This window comes from Meles meles, chromosome 5 (assembly GCF_922984935.1).
Source record: "Meles meles chromosome 5, mMelMel3.1 paternal haplotype, whole genome shotgun sequence".
In the NCBI taxonomy this organism is placed as follows: Eukaryota; Metazoa; Chordata; class Mammalia; order Carnivora; family Mustelidae; genus Meles; species Meles meles.
Genome location: NC_060070.1, coordinates 129,969,350 through 129,987,300, shown reverse-complemented (window position 1 = coordinate 129,987,300; position 17,951 = coordinate 129,969,350). Strand labels below are relative to the sequence as shown.

The following is a 17,951-nucleotide window of genomic DNA, read 5'->3' as shown; positions in this document are numbered from 1 at the left end:
ATTTAGGACTTCCCACCGTGAACCCTGATACATGGAATAGGTGTGTACATACAGCATCGCTACGGCAGATTTACTACACAAGAGCGTGTATGGCGCACGAACTGGCATCCTCTGTTCGTACATCAGTGTGAAAGGACAGTGGCTGAGTGCACTCACCAGGGAATTCTGGAACACCAGGGGAGGAACACAAGCAAAGGGACAGCTAAACAGTTCGCATAACCTACCATCTGGGAGATGTTTGAATTGTTTTATGCCATCCACCCACTTCTCACAGGTTTTGGCAAAGTAGTCATAGCCATATAAGGTTTCGAGAGGTTTTCTTGTTTTCTCACTCCACTTGGAAACATCTCGGATACCTGAAAAATAGAAGTATTGACAAGAACAGGTCTAGTCTAGGGGTGTCTGGGTGGCTCAGTCAGTTAAGCATCTGCCTTTGGCTCAGGTCATGAGCCCCGAGTCCTGAGATTGATTCCCGTGGGGCTCCCTGTTCAGTGGGGTGTCTGCTTCTCCCTCTCCCTTTGGCCCTCCCCGCTGCTCATGCTCTCATTCCCTTTCTCAAATAAATAAGATCTTAAAAAAAAAGAACAGGTTTAGTCTAATGATAAGTAAGGTTTATCTTTAAATACTGCAAATACAGTCCACTCCAGAGCCATGTTTGCTCTCACATGGTTTACTCCTCACCTCACCCAGGTCAGTGAGGCTTTCCCTGACAGCACCCCGACACACACTCATGCACACAGAGCACCCTCCCTCCATCTACTCTGCTTAGCACTGATCAGCGCTTTGTAGCATTTTCTGTGTCCATGGCTGAGTGTCTGTCTCCCTACTAAGACGAAAGCTCCAGCGTAAGGAACTTGGCTTTGTTTTGTTTCCCACTTATCCCCAGAGCCTAGACTGGTGCCTGGCACAAAAGAGGCACAAAATAAGTTTTTACCCACTAAATGAAATTAGATTTGCATTTATGCTTTCTATTAAAGATATATAAGAAAATTTTCCCAATTAGAGTTATCTGAGTAAGACTGACATGATTTATAAAAGAAAAGGTTTTTTCTGAAGTGTGCTCAGGTACACAAAAAACAGACAAATTATTCATTCTAGTTTCTGCTTCTGAAGAAATATGGGTGTAAAAGGCTAACTACAAACTTGAAACTATATTATGGATGATTCACTCTCAGAAAAGGAAATAACAGACCAGCTGGGTGGCTCAGTCAGTTAAGCGTCTGGCTTTGGCTCAGGTCATGATCTCGGGGTCCTGGGATCCAGCCCCGTGTCTGGCTCCCTGCTCAGTGGGGAGTTTGCTCCTCCTTCTCCCTCTGCCCCTCCCCGTGCTTGTGCTTTCTCTCGAATATATAAATAAATAAATCTTTAAAAAAATAAAACTTAGGGTGCCTGGGTGGTTCAGTCATTAAGCGTCTGTCTTTGGCTCAGGTTATGATCCCAGGGTCCTGGGATCAAGCCCCGCATCGGGTTCCCTGCTCGGTGGGAAGTCTGCTTCTTCCTCTCCTACTCCCCCTGCTTGTGTTCCCTCTCTCCCTGTCTCTCTCTCTGTGTCAAATAAAATATTTAAAAAAAAAACAACTCATGAACAAACTCAATTACTCAGCCCACTCTTTTCCATATTTCTTTAAACACACTGATAATTCTAATGCTTCTGAGCACACTGCACATTGCTTAATGACAGCTTTTAACATGGTGCTTCTCCTACACAACATACCTCAAAGACAACACATGACTAACGACATGAACTCATTCTGAAAATAACCCCTCCGCAGAGCTCCAGACAGCGCGAGGACCCGGGCAGGCAGCCTGTAGGCACTCAGTGAGTGCAGATTACAGAGCGGAGGGAAAAGTGCTGTGTACAACTACAACTGGCAGATGCTGTGACAGCCAGCACCAGATCGGTCCCCGTCTCCAGAGGCAGGCCCAGTGGTGCACGTGGAGGCCGAGGGGAGCTGAGGCTGCTCTGCACAGGAGTGAAAAGACTTCAGAGGGATGCAGAGAAGTCTGGAAATTAAGAGGGTACAGAGGAGATCTGGGAAGAAGAAAAAGGAAAGCTGGAAGAGGGGGGAGGAACGAGGAGCCAGCAAGAGGTCATAACGACGACCAATTAAGAAATGTCCCACAGGTATTTCTACTTTGGGCTCTATTGCAGACCACACCCTCTGCAAGGTGCCCTTGCAGGGGAATGACTAGATTTTTTTTTTTTTTTTTTTTTTTTTTTGGTAGGCTCCACGCTCAGTGTGGAGCACAATGCAGGGCTTGAACTCATGACCCTGAGATCAAGACCTGAGCTGAGATCAAGAGTCAGACACTCACCGAACTGAGCCACCCAGGTGTCTCTATGACTAGACTATTCATAAAACATATTTTCTGTTGCATTGTTGGAGTTGCAGCAATTAATGGAAACTAGGATATGAAGGTGTGTGTGTGTGAGAAAGAGAACCTAAGAAGAGAGCAAAGAGTGGTAAGACTACTCAAAAGGCAGGGTTGCTTTTGGGGGAAAAGGAACTGGTAGTTGGGACTGGGTGGGTAGAGCCAAACCTGAGATTTCTAGATTAAATGGAAATGAGAATAGCCCCAACCTGGTATGATCCTGTGCTTCCCTAGAGTAGCAACGTAAATCCTCTCTGAAGGAAAGTATCATCAATTCGTATGCACGGTCTTTATGTGTGTGTGTGTGTGTGTGTTTTCAGATTAAGAGTAAGCCAATATTTGCTGGTAATCACAGGTCACAAAACAATCAGAATCTTCATAAAGCTAATGAAAAAGCTAGAATATTGGAAGAGAAAGTTTAAGAAAAGATGCAGCCCACCACACAGAGAGACAAGAAGATGAATGAGAGACAGGGAGGATGGGAAGGCAAGACCCACAAAGTCCAATCAGTCCCAGGTGGGGGGAGAGTGGATAAGAACAGAGGAGATGCAGTACAGAAGGGAGGACATGGTCAAGAATGATTTTCAGAACTGATCAAAGATAAGGGTCCACAGACAAAAATCAATGCAACCCAAACTGGATAAATAAAAAGGAATTCGCATCCAGTCCCACAATAGTGGGATAGCAATACATCAAGGAGAGAGAGAAAAAACCTGGAAAACAGCCAGAGATGAGACACATCACTCTAGAGGGGGGAAAGCTAAACAGGCAAAACTTCTCAACAGCGGTCGAGGAAGGCAGAAGACCGTGGAATGGCAGAGAAAATAATCTGCCATTTATATTTCTGCACTTAGCCAAATAATCTTTCAAGAATGAGTGTGGAATAAAGACATTTTGAGGTGAAAACAGAGATCACTATTAACAGAGTTGCCCTTCAAAAATGAACTATTGGGACTTCATCAAGATCAAAAGCTTTTGCACAGCAAAGGAAATAGTCAACAAAACCAAAGACAACTGACAGGATGGGAGAAGATATTTGCAAATGACATATCAGATAAAGGGCTAGCATATCCAAAATCTATAAAGAGCTTAGCAAACTCAACACCCAAAAAACAAATAATCCAATCAAGAAATGGGCAGAGGACATGAACAGACATTTCTGCAAAGAAGACATCCAGATGGCCAACAGACACATGAAAAAGTGCTCACCATCACTCAGCATCAGGGAAATACAAGTCAAAACCACAGTGAGATACCGCCTCACACCAGTCAGAATGGCTAAAATTAACAAGTCAGGAAACGACAGATGTTGGTGAGGATGTTTGAGAAAGGGGAACCTTCCTACACTGTTGGTGGGAATGCAAGCTGGTGCAGCCACTCTGGAAAACAGCATGGAGGTTCCTCAAAAAGTTGAAAATAGAGCTACTCTATGACCCAGCAATTGCACTACTGGGTATTTACCCTAAAGATATAAACGTAGTGATCCGAAGGGGCACGTGCACCCGAATGTTTAAAGCAGCAATGTCCACAATAGCCAAACTATGGAAAGAACCTAGATGTCCATCAACAGATGAATGGATAAAGAAGATGTGGTATATATACACAATGGGATACTATGCAGCCATCAAAAGAAATGAAATCTTGCCATTTGCGACAACGTGGATGGAACTAGAGGGTATTATGCTTAGTGAAATAAGTCAATCGGAGAAAGACAACTATCATATGATCTCCCTGATATGAGGAAGTGGAGATGCAACGTTGGGGGTTTAGGGGGGCAAGAAAAGAATAAATGAAACAAGATGGGATTGGGAGGGAGACAAACCATAAGGGACTCTTAATCTCACAAAACAAACTGAGGGTTGCTCGGGGGAGGGGAGTAGGTATAGGGTGGTGGGGTTATGGACATTGGGGAGGGTATGTGCTATGGTGAGTGCTGTGAAGTGTGTAAACCTGGAGATTCACAGACCTGTATCCCTGGGGCTAATAATACATTATATGTTAATTAAAAAAAAATCAGAACTGCCCTGGAAAAACTTCTAAAAAATAACTCGAGGAGAAAGAGAAGTGAGCTTGGGAGGAATATCTGAGACGAAAGAAGGAAAGGGGAGTCAAGAAACTGACAAATGTGTCCGTAAGAATGAAAACACACAAACATGCCAAGCTAATGAGAAACAAGAATGCTGGAACATTTTTTTATGTTAATATTAGTTCTGTCTGTAAAGGAAGCGAAAGGACAAGGCACAAGCTATTCTGCCTAAGGACCAAGGCAATTACTAACCAGCAAGGGGATAATCAGACTGTCCAACAGCAAACACCCTGCAAATCAGTAACATCATAATAATATTGGAAGTGGTCTAGTCTCGGGCTGGGTGGAGTATCCTTGGGTGTATGTCCTGTTGTTAGACTTCACACAGCATGCCTGTTAAACATACCATTTTAAAACTTTTATGTAACCTTTGATATTTATAAATCAACGAGAAGAAACAAAATGACATGAATAGGTACAATACAGGAGAAGAAACCACAGTGGTGCGCACATGCATAAAAAGATTCTCAATCCTATTAGAAAGAGGAAGATGCAAATTATATTCCCCGGTAAGGTACCATTTCACATCCGCTAAGAAGTCTGTTGATTCCAAGTTTTTGTTGAGGATGTAAATTAAGGAATCTAATACACTGGTGGTGGAAATGCATTTATGTAGTTGGAAAACAGCTGGTCATTTGCAACATGGTGTATTTGCATACAACAATATTCAGCAAATCTCACATATGGGCCTATACCCCAGACGGACACTGCTCCTCACAGGCTCCAGGAGACATGTGCATGAATGTTCACAGCGACAGTGAAAACAGACCCACAGTCCATTGATAAAAGAGATGTAAAATATAATACTGCTGCCCAGTAGAATATGATAAAGCACTATCATGAAGGAATCTTAGAAATTCAGCGTTCATTGAAAACAGTGAGTCACAGAAGATGATCTATAGTATGAAGTCACTTTGTACAGCTCGAAAACAAATAAAACTAAATTACATATTGTTTAGGAATATAAACAGGTGTGATGGAAGTGTTTTCCAAAAGGCACAGGGAAGATCATAGGCCTCCGGCCAGAGGCAGGGTGGACTGGGGAGGAAGCATGAGGATACAGTGAAGGTACGAACAGTGATCAGTCTTAACGTGCATGGTGGGCTCATGGGTGTCCGTAAGTTACAGGGTCACATGTGTTGCATTATATGTATCAATCAATTAAATAAAATTCAATTATAAAACAATAAATTTACATAAAATATTATATAATAAATTACAAAATAAAATTTAAATATATACTATATGCCTTATATAATATATAGTATAAATATATATTATTCATGTTTAATTTATATATTTATAAATACACAAACAGATTTAATATAAATATATCTATACTTAATATAATACAATATTTTATTATTATATTTTAATGTTATTAATTGTACTATAAGTGTAACATTTTCCACAAAATTATATAGATTTTTGTAAAATAAAAAAATTCTGCTGTGACAGGAAGGCCAAGATCTTTCAAGATCCAAGTTGGCTAATGTTCAATGTGAAGACATTTTTCTTGCTAACATGTAAATGCCTCCTCAGGATAGCAAGAGATTTCTCCAGGTGAATTAACTCAGTAAAAGCAGGCACTAGAATGAGAGGTATCTATTAGTATGTAAACCCTGGGGCATGGCTTCAGACTCTCAGGGACATTATTATCTAAATCTCAAGGGGCAGAAAAATCCAGCAGTAGCTGGGCAAGCAGATGTTCACCCCAAGAACTGTGGTTAAGCACACAGGCTCATAAGTCAGCCTGGCTGGGTCTGAATCCAACACTCGCACCTGCTAGCTCTGTGATCCTGAGCAATTTCTTTAACCTCTCTGTGCCAGTCTCCTCATCTGAAAAATGAGAATTAAAATACCCTGAGATAAAGAGTAAATAAGTGGAGCGCCTGGGTGGCTCAGGGGGTTAAGCTTCTGCTTTCGCGTCAGGTCATGATCTCAAGGTCCTGGGATTGAGCCCCACATTGGGCTCTCTGCTCAGCAGGAAGCCTGCTTCCCTCTCTCTCTCTGCCTGCCTCTCTGGCTATTTGTGATCTCTCTGTGTCAAATAAATAAATAAAATCTTAAAAAAAAAAAAAGAGTAAATAAGTTACATATGAAATGTGCCAACAACAGTACCCAGCATATAACAAACACTCAAAAATATTCTATGTATTTATATACTTAACTTCTGTTAACTTTTTTTTTAAGAGGAAGCCAGTTTTACCCCAAAGCATAATTTCCACCAAAAAATAAGTAGCAATTATGTTTCACAGTTAAGTTCCTAAAATAACTATTTGAATCAAACTGTTTGTTGATGCAAAATAGATATAATTTGTGTCCCCCCCAAAATGGATACATTACTTTTTTGGAGCATATAATTTGTGCTAAGCACCAGAAGAAAGCTCATTCACTCACATTAATTAGTGAATTAATCCAGTAAGCGTTATTTGAAGGCTGCTGAGCATTAGTCACAGCATGTACAAACCTCAATGAGATTTGGTCTCTCGCCCTCAAGAGCCTTATCGTCTAGAGTTATAAATGACCTCTGTAGAAGAGTGGGATAGATGGCATGGAAGAGGCTGGGGGAGGACGGTGGAGGGTTAGTGAGCTCAGAGGGGCAATGGCAGGAAGTGGCAGTGGTGGTGGGCTTCCTGGAGGAGGTCTAAGTCTGCGAGGACAGAAGCCAGCAAGCAAATATGGGAGCCATGCCATCTATTGCTAGAACTTCAGGAGTTTCCAAGTGTCCAAAGAAAAGGATGGGCACGTGGGGGTAGAGGAGACAAAGCAGCAGCAGAAGGACCTAGAAAGACGGGACGTCCAGGCTCACTCAAACTCTGTGAGCAAAGCAGAGGAGTCTGAACTCTACTTAACTGGAAAGCTATGCAAGACCTTGGAGGGGTTTCAAGTAAGATATAATGAGATTTACATCTTAGCAAACTATCATCCAAGCAGTTTGGAAAGTAGACTGAAAGGAGGTAAAGACAGAGCAGGTTGGAAAGTGCTAGTGGAGCTAAGTGGAGACAGATGGGGAGGCCTGGACCTGGGGCCTGGCAAGAGGAACGGAAAAGGTGAGATGGATTCCTGACAGAGCTCAGCAGAACGCAGGAAGAACTCGGAGGACGGGAACACGACACTGCAGACGGGAAACACTGGGCTTTACTGGCAGACGTCCCAGCTGGGCCATCAACATAGGTTTCTTCGCTAGTCTGAGCCTCAGGCTGAGTCATAAGTAGCTATGTTAATGTGAGCTCATAGCAGCCATTCAATACATCATAATTCAAATATTCTTTTGCAGAAGAAAGAATACATTCCACTGACTGTTGCTTAGCAAGGTGGGAAATGCAGCAGGAGGAGCAGGTGTGGAGGAACGATTATGAGTTCAACTTCAGACACACCGAAGGTAAGGAGCCGGTGGGGCAACCAGGTAAGAAAAATGGACACGAAGTTGAATATCTGGAATTTGGGAGTCTGAGGACGACAAGGGACGAGGGAAGCTTCTTGGGTGTAAGAATGGGAAGAGGAGCAGAGAGTTCCTTTCTGGATGGTGCTGGCAGAGTAGAGCAGGAAGGTGTCGAACACAGAGAATAGGCAGAGATAAGGGGAAAACTGAGCACGTGGAGGTGAGAACTTCAAGGCAGAGGAAGTTTCAAGAAAAAGGGTGGGATCATGGGGCACCTGGGTGGCTCAGTGGGTTAAGCCTCTGCCTTCAGCTCAGGTCATGATCTCAGGGTCCTGGGATCGAGCCCCGTATCAGGCTCTCTGCTCGGCAGGGAGCCTGCTTCCCCCTCTCTCTGCCTGCCTCTCTGCCTACTGGTGATCTGTCTGTCAAATAAATAAATAAAACCTTTAAAAAAAAAGGGAAGAAGAAGGGTGGGATCAATATTACAGCACATGTGTGTTTTCAAATGCTGCAGAATGACCAAGGAGCCGAAGGGCCATAAGCATCTGAGGGGCTTGGCAGCACAGGGGCCCAGGTCCCACAAGGTTGGTGGGTTCGACGCCACCCTCCACCCCCCGCACAAGTCAGAGAGAGCGGGGCGTGAAGGAAGGGCCTGGCGGCTGGGAAGGGGAGCCGAAACACAGCAGACAGTAACCGAAAGAGGAGTGGGAGGTAGAGGGAGCTTCTCAGGATTTGTCTGCATAAAGGAGCAAAGTCAGAGTCACAGAACGTGTGGAGTTCACACAGTGGTGACTGAGGGGAAGGTGTCACAGGTGACAGTGCCCAGGATAATCGGCCCCCTGTGATAGGATGTGCGAAGCGCTCCAGAGCCCGAGAGGCACAAGCATCCACCTGGTGCACGGCCCCTGGGCCTCGGGAGCGGGGGATGGTGGCTGAAGCAGCCGTGTGTGGTGAGGACACTGGGCTGGACAGGAGGCCACGTAGGCAAGCACGGGAGCAGAGGCCGAGGCGGAGAGGCACAAAGGAGCAAGCCTGTTTCAGGAATGGCAGCTGTTCAACGTGGGAGCCGCACAGGAAGGCTGAGGGGAAAGGAGCAGCTGGCCACAGGGCGGGCCGGGCCCAGGTGCTTGGATGTCACTGAAGTCACTGAAGGAATTTAAGTCACAGAATCCAAGGACCAGGCTTTTGCTTTAGTGAGGAGACTCTTCTGTGGAAAACCAACCACCCTCAGAGGCCAAGTGTCCGAAGAGGAAAACGGTGGGCAAGAGGAGAGGAGGGGTTGCCTCCTAGGGGGACCTGGCCCCACTCACTGAGACAGAGATTATGGGCTGGGGTGTGGGAAGAGTTGAGAGTCACGAGGTAGCGAGTTCAAGGCAGACACACTGGTTACAGGCTATCCAGAGGAAGGTGCTCAGCCAGTAGATAGAAATCCGGCTCCGGGGCTCAGGAGGAGTCTGGCTGAAGAGTGGTTTAGAGAACATCACCCCTAGTCATAACAGAAGCTGCGAGATGTCTGCTCCAGTGAGCACCCAGTATCTCTCGGGCGTGGGTGCTGGCTAAGGTGGCGTGAGCCCCCAGCTCACAGATTATAGCTGAACTCTAGACGGAACAAGGAGCAACATGCCAAGGGGTAAAAGCAGGAGCCTGAACAACCTTGAATAATGACCCAGAAAGGGGATGAGTTTCTTATTTCCCTTTTCTTCCGTTGAGTCTCAACTTTGAGACACAGGGTGAGGGGAGAATCACACATGTGGTTGGGGGCTGCTGAAAGTGAAACTTCAGGAAAAGACCCCCTGAGTTAGCGAGAGGACAAGGACCAGGCTCTCCTTCTTGAGGAAAACTGTTTTTCTCTCTCTTTCTTCCTACCCTAGTCCATGGGCCTGCACTACTAGTCCACTACCAGTTTTAGGGGCTGTCAGGCCCCTAAAGTCCCAAGAGAAGGCTAGATCTCTGATTCAAGGTACCAGAAAAAAGGGGACCATAGTAAGCAAAATCCCTGTTATTTCTTCCATCTCTTTTCTTTGGCTGTTTTTCCCTAAAGATGGCTACAGTTGCACGAACTGCACAGCAGCGGGGAATGTGGGGAGGCTGAGACCTGTCTTTCTGAGGGAAGTCTGTGATTCTGGTCATAGAAGCTGGGTCCCTAATTCTGCATATGAACTGATAAAATAGTTCAAGTCCTGGGTTCACCCCTGAGTTCTCCGTGCCTGGGGAAGATGCAAAAAAGCATTCAACATAAGCGTCAAGAACTGAACAACCCTATGAACCACTACCTACGTCCCAGCATAGCCTGAGTGGGGTTTGTGTGGGGCAGACACGAGGAAGCGTAGCACAGGCTTCAATAATGGACCTGTTGCTGGAACTACAGCCCACAGAAGGCTAAATAGAATTTGCACTATGAACCTAACCAGGCTGACTGCATGCCAAGGAAAAAAAATATCAACGTTCCTCAGAGTTTTAACAGGATACGGAGTCACAACATAGTACAGTAAAAACAATTCCAAATTAAGCAACATACAAAACCAACAAATAAATAAATGAAAAACTCTACAACCCCTAAAGAAGCAAATCTGACCAAATCTCAAGGGAAAAGACAACCAGCAAATGCTGACCCTAAGATGACCCAGACATCGGCATTATCAAACAGAGAAGGCAGGCATTGTCACAGGCATTTCCATTCCCTTTACAGGATTTTCTTCCCTCTGAATCTGGTAGGGATACAACAAGGACAAGCAGGAGTACTGATTAGGATGGGTGACTACTTCAGACTCATCATTTAAGAGGTTCACTGTCCTTTCCCAAACAGTGCAAAGAACTAAGATTCTGTAACAGAACACTGCCATTTCGTGGCTTACTTAAATCAGGTGACTTGCAGAACCAGCTGAATAAAACTAGACTTGTCATATTCAAGTGCCTGGGTCTGCAGATGTTTTCTGTCAAGGGCCAGAGAGTATTTTTGGCTTTGCAAGCCAAAAGGCAAAAATCAAAGGTATTAGGTAGGTAGATTTAAGGTGAGAGACCTCTGACCTGCTTGACCCCAACTGCCTGGGCCTGGCCATCTGGGATCCAGTAGAAACATACTTGTAATAAAAAGCCATCAGATTAAAGAAGAGGGTCCTGGTGGGTCAAGCTGGGAGATGCTGGTGATGTGGTAGCCCAGGGGAGTTTTGTGTTTTGCCCCAGACACCTCCAGATTCCAATGTGTCCTTCTTTTCTCCCGAGAGCCAAGAAGTTTGCTTTGGTCAGCCTGCTGGAGGCTAAGCAAGTACCGATTTGCTGACTGCAATTCCACAACTGGGTGCCTGGGAATGGCCAGCAGTCACCGGTGTGTAAGCGGCCACCAGCACAAGCCCTGGGCAGCAAATCTGGGTGCAGAGGAGGAAACAGGGATGGAGGGGGAACCCCTAGATCAATCTAGGCCTGACGGCACTGGTCTTCTCCATCATTGCTCGGCCTTACAAAAACAGATGGGCTGGATTTGGCCCACAGGCTGTAATTTGCCAGTCTCTGTTCTCCTGCCTCTAAAAACTTCAAAGATAAACTTGAAGGACAGCCTTATAAGTTGTGAACAGCACAAAATTTCTTTATCAAAATATAAGGTTTCATATTTGAATACAATGTTCCTTTTTACACTCCCATAATTTTAAATGGGGTTCTGAAGAACACTTTCCAACAAGCCCTCCCTCCTTGTAGTTCACTATCAGTACCCGGAAATGTGAACACAGATTTTTTTAGAACCTTCTCCTGAGTCATGAAGGTGTCACTTCTGCAAATAGAAAGCATTAAGACACAGGCTAGTTGAACTGCAGGACTTTTCTGAGAACTCATGACTATTCCAACTCAGAGCTGAGAACTGGAAGCAGATGAGACAGGACTGACTTGTCAATACACGCTGAAGTCAAGTCCCAAGAAGGGGAGGGCAAAGGTGCCTCTTGTCATGACATCTCTGATTTATGAAACCTACCCTGATAAATCTTCTCATCGTCATCAGTCACGTAGGCATTGGCTCCCCAGATCACCATCTTGTTGATGTATGATGGGTATTTTGCAGCCGCAATGAGAGCTGTGATGCCACCGTCACTCCACCCCAGCAGAGACACCTTCGGAAACTTCAGCGTCTGCAAAGAATACAGTGAAACGCATAGCACAGCCGACTGCTGCTCTCTGCTAAAGGAATCAGGTAACTGACAATCATCAAAATCAATACAGCTGTGAGGTCTGGAGCAGCCGTTGGCAATTAAAGAAAAATGCTAGACTCTGCCATTTGATGATGCAAATGTGTTTTCCTCAATTAGTTTTGGGGTAAATATAAGTATCGTAAAATCCTAAGTAACTCTGAAACTAATAATGCAGTATATATTCATTAAATTTAACTTAAAAAAAAAAACCCTAAGTACAGAGTATTGTTTTGAATTAATGAGGGAACCACATCTTCTGGTTGGACAGAATCTCTGGAAACAGCTGCGATCAGCTGTCCTTGGGAATGACAAGTAACATGTGCACACACACCCACGCCTGAGCGAAGGCTTTGAGAACAGTCATGCAGATTAGAGAGGGAAACTTAATATTTACTGGGTGGAATGAAGTCATCGCATCTGATAAAACCACTGACTGCAACTGGGGGAAGAATGGGGTGGAGGAGAATGGTGTCACAGGGAGGTTATGTTCATCCTTAAATCAATCAGGCTCTGAAAACATGTTCGACAGGGAAACTGAATAAAGATTACATCTGAGAGATGCTGCCTCGAAGTAAAAATAGAATGATTTGGAAAATGAAAGATTTAACAAATATCAGCCCAAGATGCTGAGGGGACTATAGATTGCTGTAAGTAGCACGGATAATCATTTGGCTCTATCTTGTAAAAGGAACATTTGTGTCTTCTACACCCCAGCATTGTCCCCTAGATATGCCAGGAACTCCTACACCTGTGCACCAGGGGACAGGTCCAGGGGTGTCCACACCACATTGTTTATAAGAGACCGAAAATGTCCATGGATAAGACAGTGTTTCCTGCACTGCTGTTTATAATCACACAAAAAAAAAGCAATTTAAAAATTTGAGTATTTATTTGCCATTAGAGAGAGGTGAATAAGACAGTGCACCCCCACAATGGAATACTGTGTGACGATTATAAGACTTACTTGAACCCATTATTTATTTAAACGGAAGTATCTCCTTGACAAATTGTTCAAAAAACAGCAATTTGGAAAAACATTATGGGTAAGGATGATGCCGTCAATACAAAACTGTGTACTTATATATGTAATGAGACTGCCTGGAGGGGAGCCCTCCTGCCCTGGTCGTGGGAATGCAAACTGGGGCAACTGCTCTGGAAAACAGAATGGAGGCTCCTCAAAAAGTTAAAAATAGAGCTACCCTACGACCCAGCAATTACACGACTAGGTATTTATCTCAAGGATACAAACACAGTGATTCAAAGGGACACACACACCCCAATGTTAATAGCAGCAGTGTCCACAATTGCCAAAATAAGAAAAGAGCCCAGAAGTCTATCAGCGGATGAATGGATAAAGAAGATGTGGTCTATACATACAATGGAATATCCCTCAGCCATCAAAAAGAATGAAATCTCTTTTATTCCACTGTCATTTGCAATAACATGGTAAGAAACTAGAGGGGATTATGTTGAGCAAAATACAAATACTATATGATTTCACTCCTAGGTGGAATTTAAGAAACAAAACAAATGAATAGAGGGGAAGGGAAGGAAAAATAAAATAAGATGAAAACAGAGAGAGAGAGACAAACCATAAGAGACTCTTAAATCCAGGAAACAAACTGAGGGTCACTGGAGGGGAGGTAGGTGGAAGGATGGGGGGACTGGGTGATGGGCATTACGGAGGGTACATGTGCTGTGATGAGCACTGGGTGTTATGCGCAACTGATGAATCCCTAAATTCTACCTCTGAAATTAATAATACACTCTACGTTAACTAGATTGAAAGAAAAAAAAAGGATTGGCTGGAAAGGCAGTCTTAAAGTTATAGCAAGAGTATCTCTAAATAGTTGGATTGTGGGATATTTCTACTTCCTAATTCATACCTATTTGAACTCCCTGAACTTTCTGCAGGAATTACACAGTATTACTCTTATAGAAGTAAAAAAACAAAATGGATGAAGACATGCCCAGCCCTCCTCCCTCCTCTGGGCTCTTACCTAAGAGACCTACCTTCATCAAATCAACAGCATCTTTTGCATCCCTTTCAAAAAAGTCCGCTGGGAAGTCTCGATCTGGGGGTCTGGAATGTCCATATCCTCGAGGATCCCAGGCAACCACTGTGAAGAGCTTCTTATTCAGATTCTGGATCTGGGGTCCAAAATCAGTCTCTCCACTGCCTAAAAATAGCTACTTGGTTACCCTCAGGTGAATGATTTCATTATTTCAAGCACGTTAAAGTAAAAGCAGAAACAACTGAATCTTAAAACGAAGTAACTAGTTTCTACTCAAAAGTTGGACAGCAGGTTGCAGTCACCAAAGTAGCCTTGTGATGATAAATAAAATCCATTTCCTGAGAGGCTGACTTCCTTTCCTGGTAGAGTTCAGACTTGCCTTTTGTCTCCTCCTAGTGGCTACTTTGAGGATTCATTTGGTCCTTTATTACTTCAGCACTTTTGATATGTTCCCAGTTAATCTCCCTTAAAAAAAATTTTTTTTAATTAAAAACAAGAGGAATTCATGAAACTGCATAGAAATTGACTTACTAATATGGTATGTTTCTGGGTGATTTTTTTTTTCTTTTAAAAAAATGACTTAGAAATGAGAGAGATCCCAATATTATCTGTCAACAAATTAATATGATTTGATCCAAGTTATTCAAAGTAGAATTTTAAATTCCCAGGTGTTTTTAACTAGGCTAATGTGAACAGCCCTGCAGATTTTATTTTCTGGTTATAAGTAAGCACCAGAAAACTCAACTAAAACATTAAAATGAGAGGGAGGGCAGGGTGTGGAGGGGAGAAATCAGATTCGCTTATTTCATTCAAACAACAGCATGTTAACAAGCAGAACCCCGTTCGTGAGGCCGTGGTGGAGCTGACTGGCGGTTCCCAGCCTGCCCAGGAGATCATGGCCACTGAGTGCACACACCTACCGCGTGTGGCGTGGAAGGCTCTAAGGAGCCCAGTCCAGGGGCGAGTCAGCATTTTGTTTTTAAAGTATGCTTAGCTGCTGAGGGCTTGTAGCTCAGGCCACACACAGATACTAAACATCTTGCTTGATAAAGTAGCTATTATTACAAAATGTCTTTTAAGATGGTATAGAATCATTTAACAATATCAAGGACCACCATTCTGTCTGGGAAGATCTACCTTTCTGAACATCAGGTAAATCATTCAGAAAACCTAAGGCAAAAATATAAATGGAGAGCATGTCTGGGTGGTTCAGATAGTTTAATGTCCAACTCTGGATCTCAGCTTAGGTCTTGACCTGGTTGTGAGATCAAGTCCTGTGCTGGGCTCCATGCAGGGCATGGAGCCTACTTGAAAAAAAGAAACAAAACTTAGATATATGTGTATACAATGTTTCATATATATATATATATATATATATATATATATATATATATATACATACATAATATACATCTGTTTTTGCACATATATATGTCTTCTACACACACACGTGTGTGTGTGTATATAAGTTTGGAAAGGCATTTTAGCATTTAACTTTTACAAGAAAATAAATCATAAGGAAATAGTATATATTGGTATTATTTAACTAAATTAAAACAATACCAAAATCCTTAAAACCAAATTTGAGTATCCTGGAATCACTGGACATTATTTCCCTGATCTGGATACATGTACATTACTTATCTGGAAGATAAAATTGGGATCCAGTTGGCTTTACTATGCTCCATTCATGCCAATCTAATTTTGATTTCCATAAAGCTTTAAATTAAGTCTTGCTCTTAGCTCTTATTTTAATTGAGCATGTAACCAACTGCAACAAGGGGATTAATCCACCTTCTAGCACTGGCAGTCCTGCATCCTGGAATCCCTCAATTCCAGGCTCACTGGGATGGTTGGTCAGTAGCTTGTCTAGTTAGTTGATCCCTTCTGCCCACACCCCTCTTCTTAACCCCTGTCATCCTCCCAAATTATAGGTAACTACAGGGTGTAACTGCATGGAAAAAAAAAAAAAACAAAACTTGGGTATTTAAGGGAATAACGAATACATATAGTAGAAAGTTATCTTTCTTTTCTGTCACTTCGATTTGTAGCAGATATTAAAGCATTTAACAAAGCACTAAAATCAATAATCAATATTTGGCATCTAATAACTCGAATGCATCAAAGACTACACAGCACTCAAATTCCATTAAAAAACTTCCAGACCCAGCATTCCAGGAAGCAGGAGGACTGCATGTTCTCCCTCTCCGGTCTGCTGATAATGCAAATGGACACCATTCACAGCCACTTTGGCAGAGGTTACTGAGGTGCTGCAAGAGAAAAATCCCACCCCCAAAGAAAGATTACTTAGCAGTATAAACGTAGTATGAACAAACCGCCCTTTTCTATACCCTAGTCAACTCCAGTACCCTTCTCAGGCTTCTTGGATTCCTTTGATTTGTGCTTAAGTTTCCCAAACCTAACAGGGGACCACTCACTAGACTGCAGGTCTGAACTATGCCTTCATGTTTGAACGCCCTACACCCGCCAGCCTGGGGCTTACCCTATGACAGTACTGACAGGCTGCTGAAATCAATGGCCATACACCCTCAAGGGCACACACCTGGTGAGCTGGAAGCCAGCGGTGCCAAGGGTGCAGGCGGATGCACGAGTTTCACTCAATGTCATCTGATGTTGAGCAACCAGGACACAGAGCCTGGAGCCACAGGTCAGGACCTTTGCAGATCTAGAGGGGTGGCCTGGGCCTTCTGCTGCACAGCAGTGTTCCTTGGGGCAAGTCTGCTCTCAGAAGTCCACAGAGAAGGCCTTGGTCCCTAGGCAGTCCTTTAGGCACGTGGCTTCTCGTGTTCTCTGGCCAGCTGCTGCAGGGCTCTTGGCGGGAATGCCTGTCTGCACTGCTACGACCGGCCTGGTTTTTAACATGTTGCAACATGTGTGTTGATGATTAAACATGCAGGTCCATAACCTTCCGTGTCAAGAGCGCTCCCTGGGCTGCTGACCCTCCTCAGCCCAACACCTCCCATGACATAGTATCTAACTGGACATGCTGGCATAGGAGTCTGCCTGGGTCTGTTCGGACTGATGCATGTACCAACCATAACAAGGGTACCGCTCTGATGAACCTCTCCTCGGCGGCTCTTCCAGAAACTCCAGAATGAGTATGCAGGGATACATAGCAATAACACACACAAGACTCCTGCCTCAGGCTCTAAGAGCCTCCCCACCGATTTCCCAGGTGGCTGGGTGACGTGCGGAAAGGACATTTTGGCATGCCAGGACAGATGCTGGAAGGAGGTGCTCCTCTTCTCCTGACAGAATGTTAAGGAATTTAAATTAACCACTGCCCCCCTTTTTCTTTACGTATTTTCTACCCCTATTACCTGTCTGCAATTAGTCAAAATGCTTACAGAAATGAAGCATTTTTTAAAAAATGAGGTCCTCGGCACCTGGGTGGCTCAGTGAGTTAAGCATCTGCCATTGGCTCAGGTCATGACCCCAGGGTCCTGGGATTGAGCCCTGCATTGGGCTCCCTGCTCAGCGGGAAGTCTGCTTCTCCCTTTGCCCCTCCCCTCATTCATGCTCTCTCTCTCTCTCAAATAAATAAAAACTTCTTTTAAAAAATGAGGTTCTCTTTCCTCTTTTGGTTTCCTCTCATCACCAATTTCAAATGAGAATGCAGAACAAATGTGTTGTATGCGGGCATATTAAGTCCTAACACAATTTCTGCAAAAGTAACAGCCTGGGTGGTAATAAAGCCTGACATAACTATAAGCTCCTTATCTACAGAAAAATCACGAGGAGCAATAATAAAGCCATTGAGCAACAGTGCTCTCATACTGACACTGCCAAGTTCTTTGGAATCATTCATTTTTACTGCTAAGGTAGCTCTAGGATCCAGATAAAGGCAAATAATACTCTGGGAATAAAGATTCATCTCTGCAAACATTAATTGA

The 17,951-nt window shown here is 43.8% G+C and overlaps 1 protein-coding gene across 1 annotated transcript in view; it reads right to left on the bottom strand.

Annotated features, from left to right (window-relative positions):
• The window catches only part of BPHL (biphenyl hydrolase like), a 36,369-nt gene that overhangs the window by 12,326 nt on the left and 6,092 nt on the right, over positions 1 to 17,951 (bottom strand). Inside the window, exons 2-5 of the mRNA XM_046004090.1 lie at positions 16,204 to 16,307; positions 14,036 to 14,202; positions 11,809 to 11,962; positions 225 to 356 (exon numbers count right to left, since the gene is read on the bottom strand). Coding sequence (XP_045860046.1) covers positions 225 to 356; positions 11,809 to 11,962; positions 14,036 to 14,202; positions 16,204 to 16,307 — 557 coding nt within the window. The remainder of the gene's footprint in view (positions 1 to 224; positions 357 to 11,808; positions 11,963 to 14,035; positions 14,203 to 16,203; positions 16,308 to 17,951) is intronic.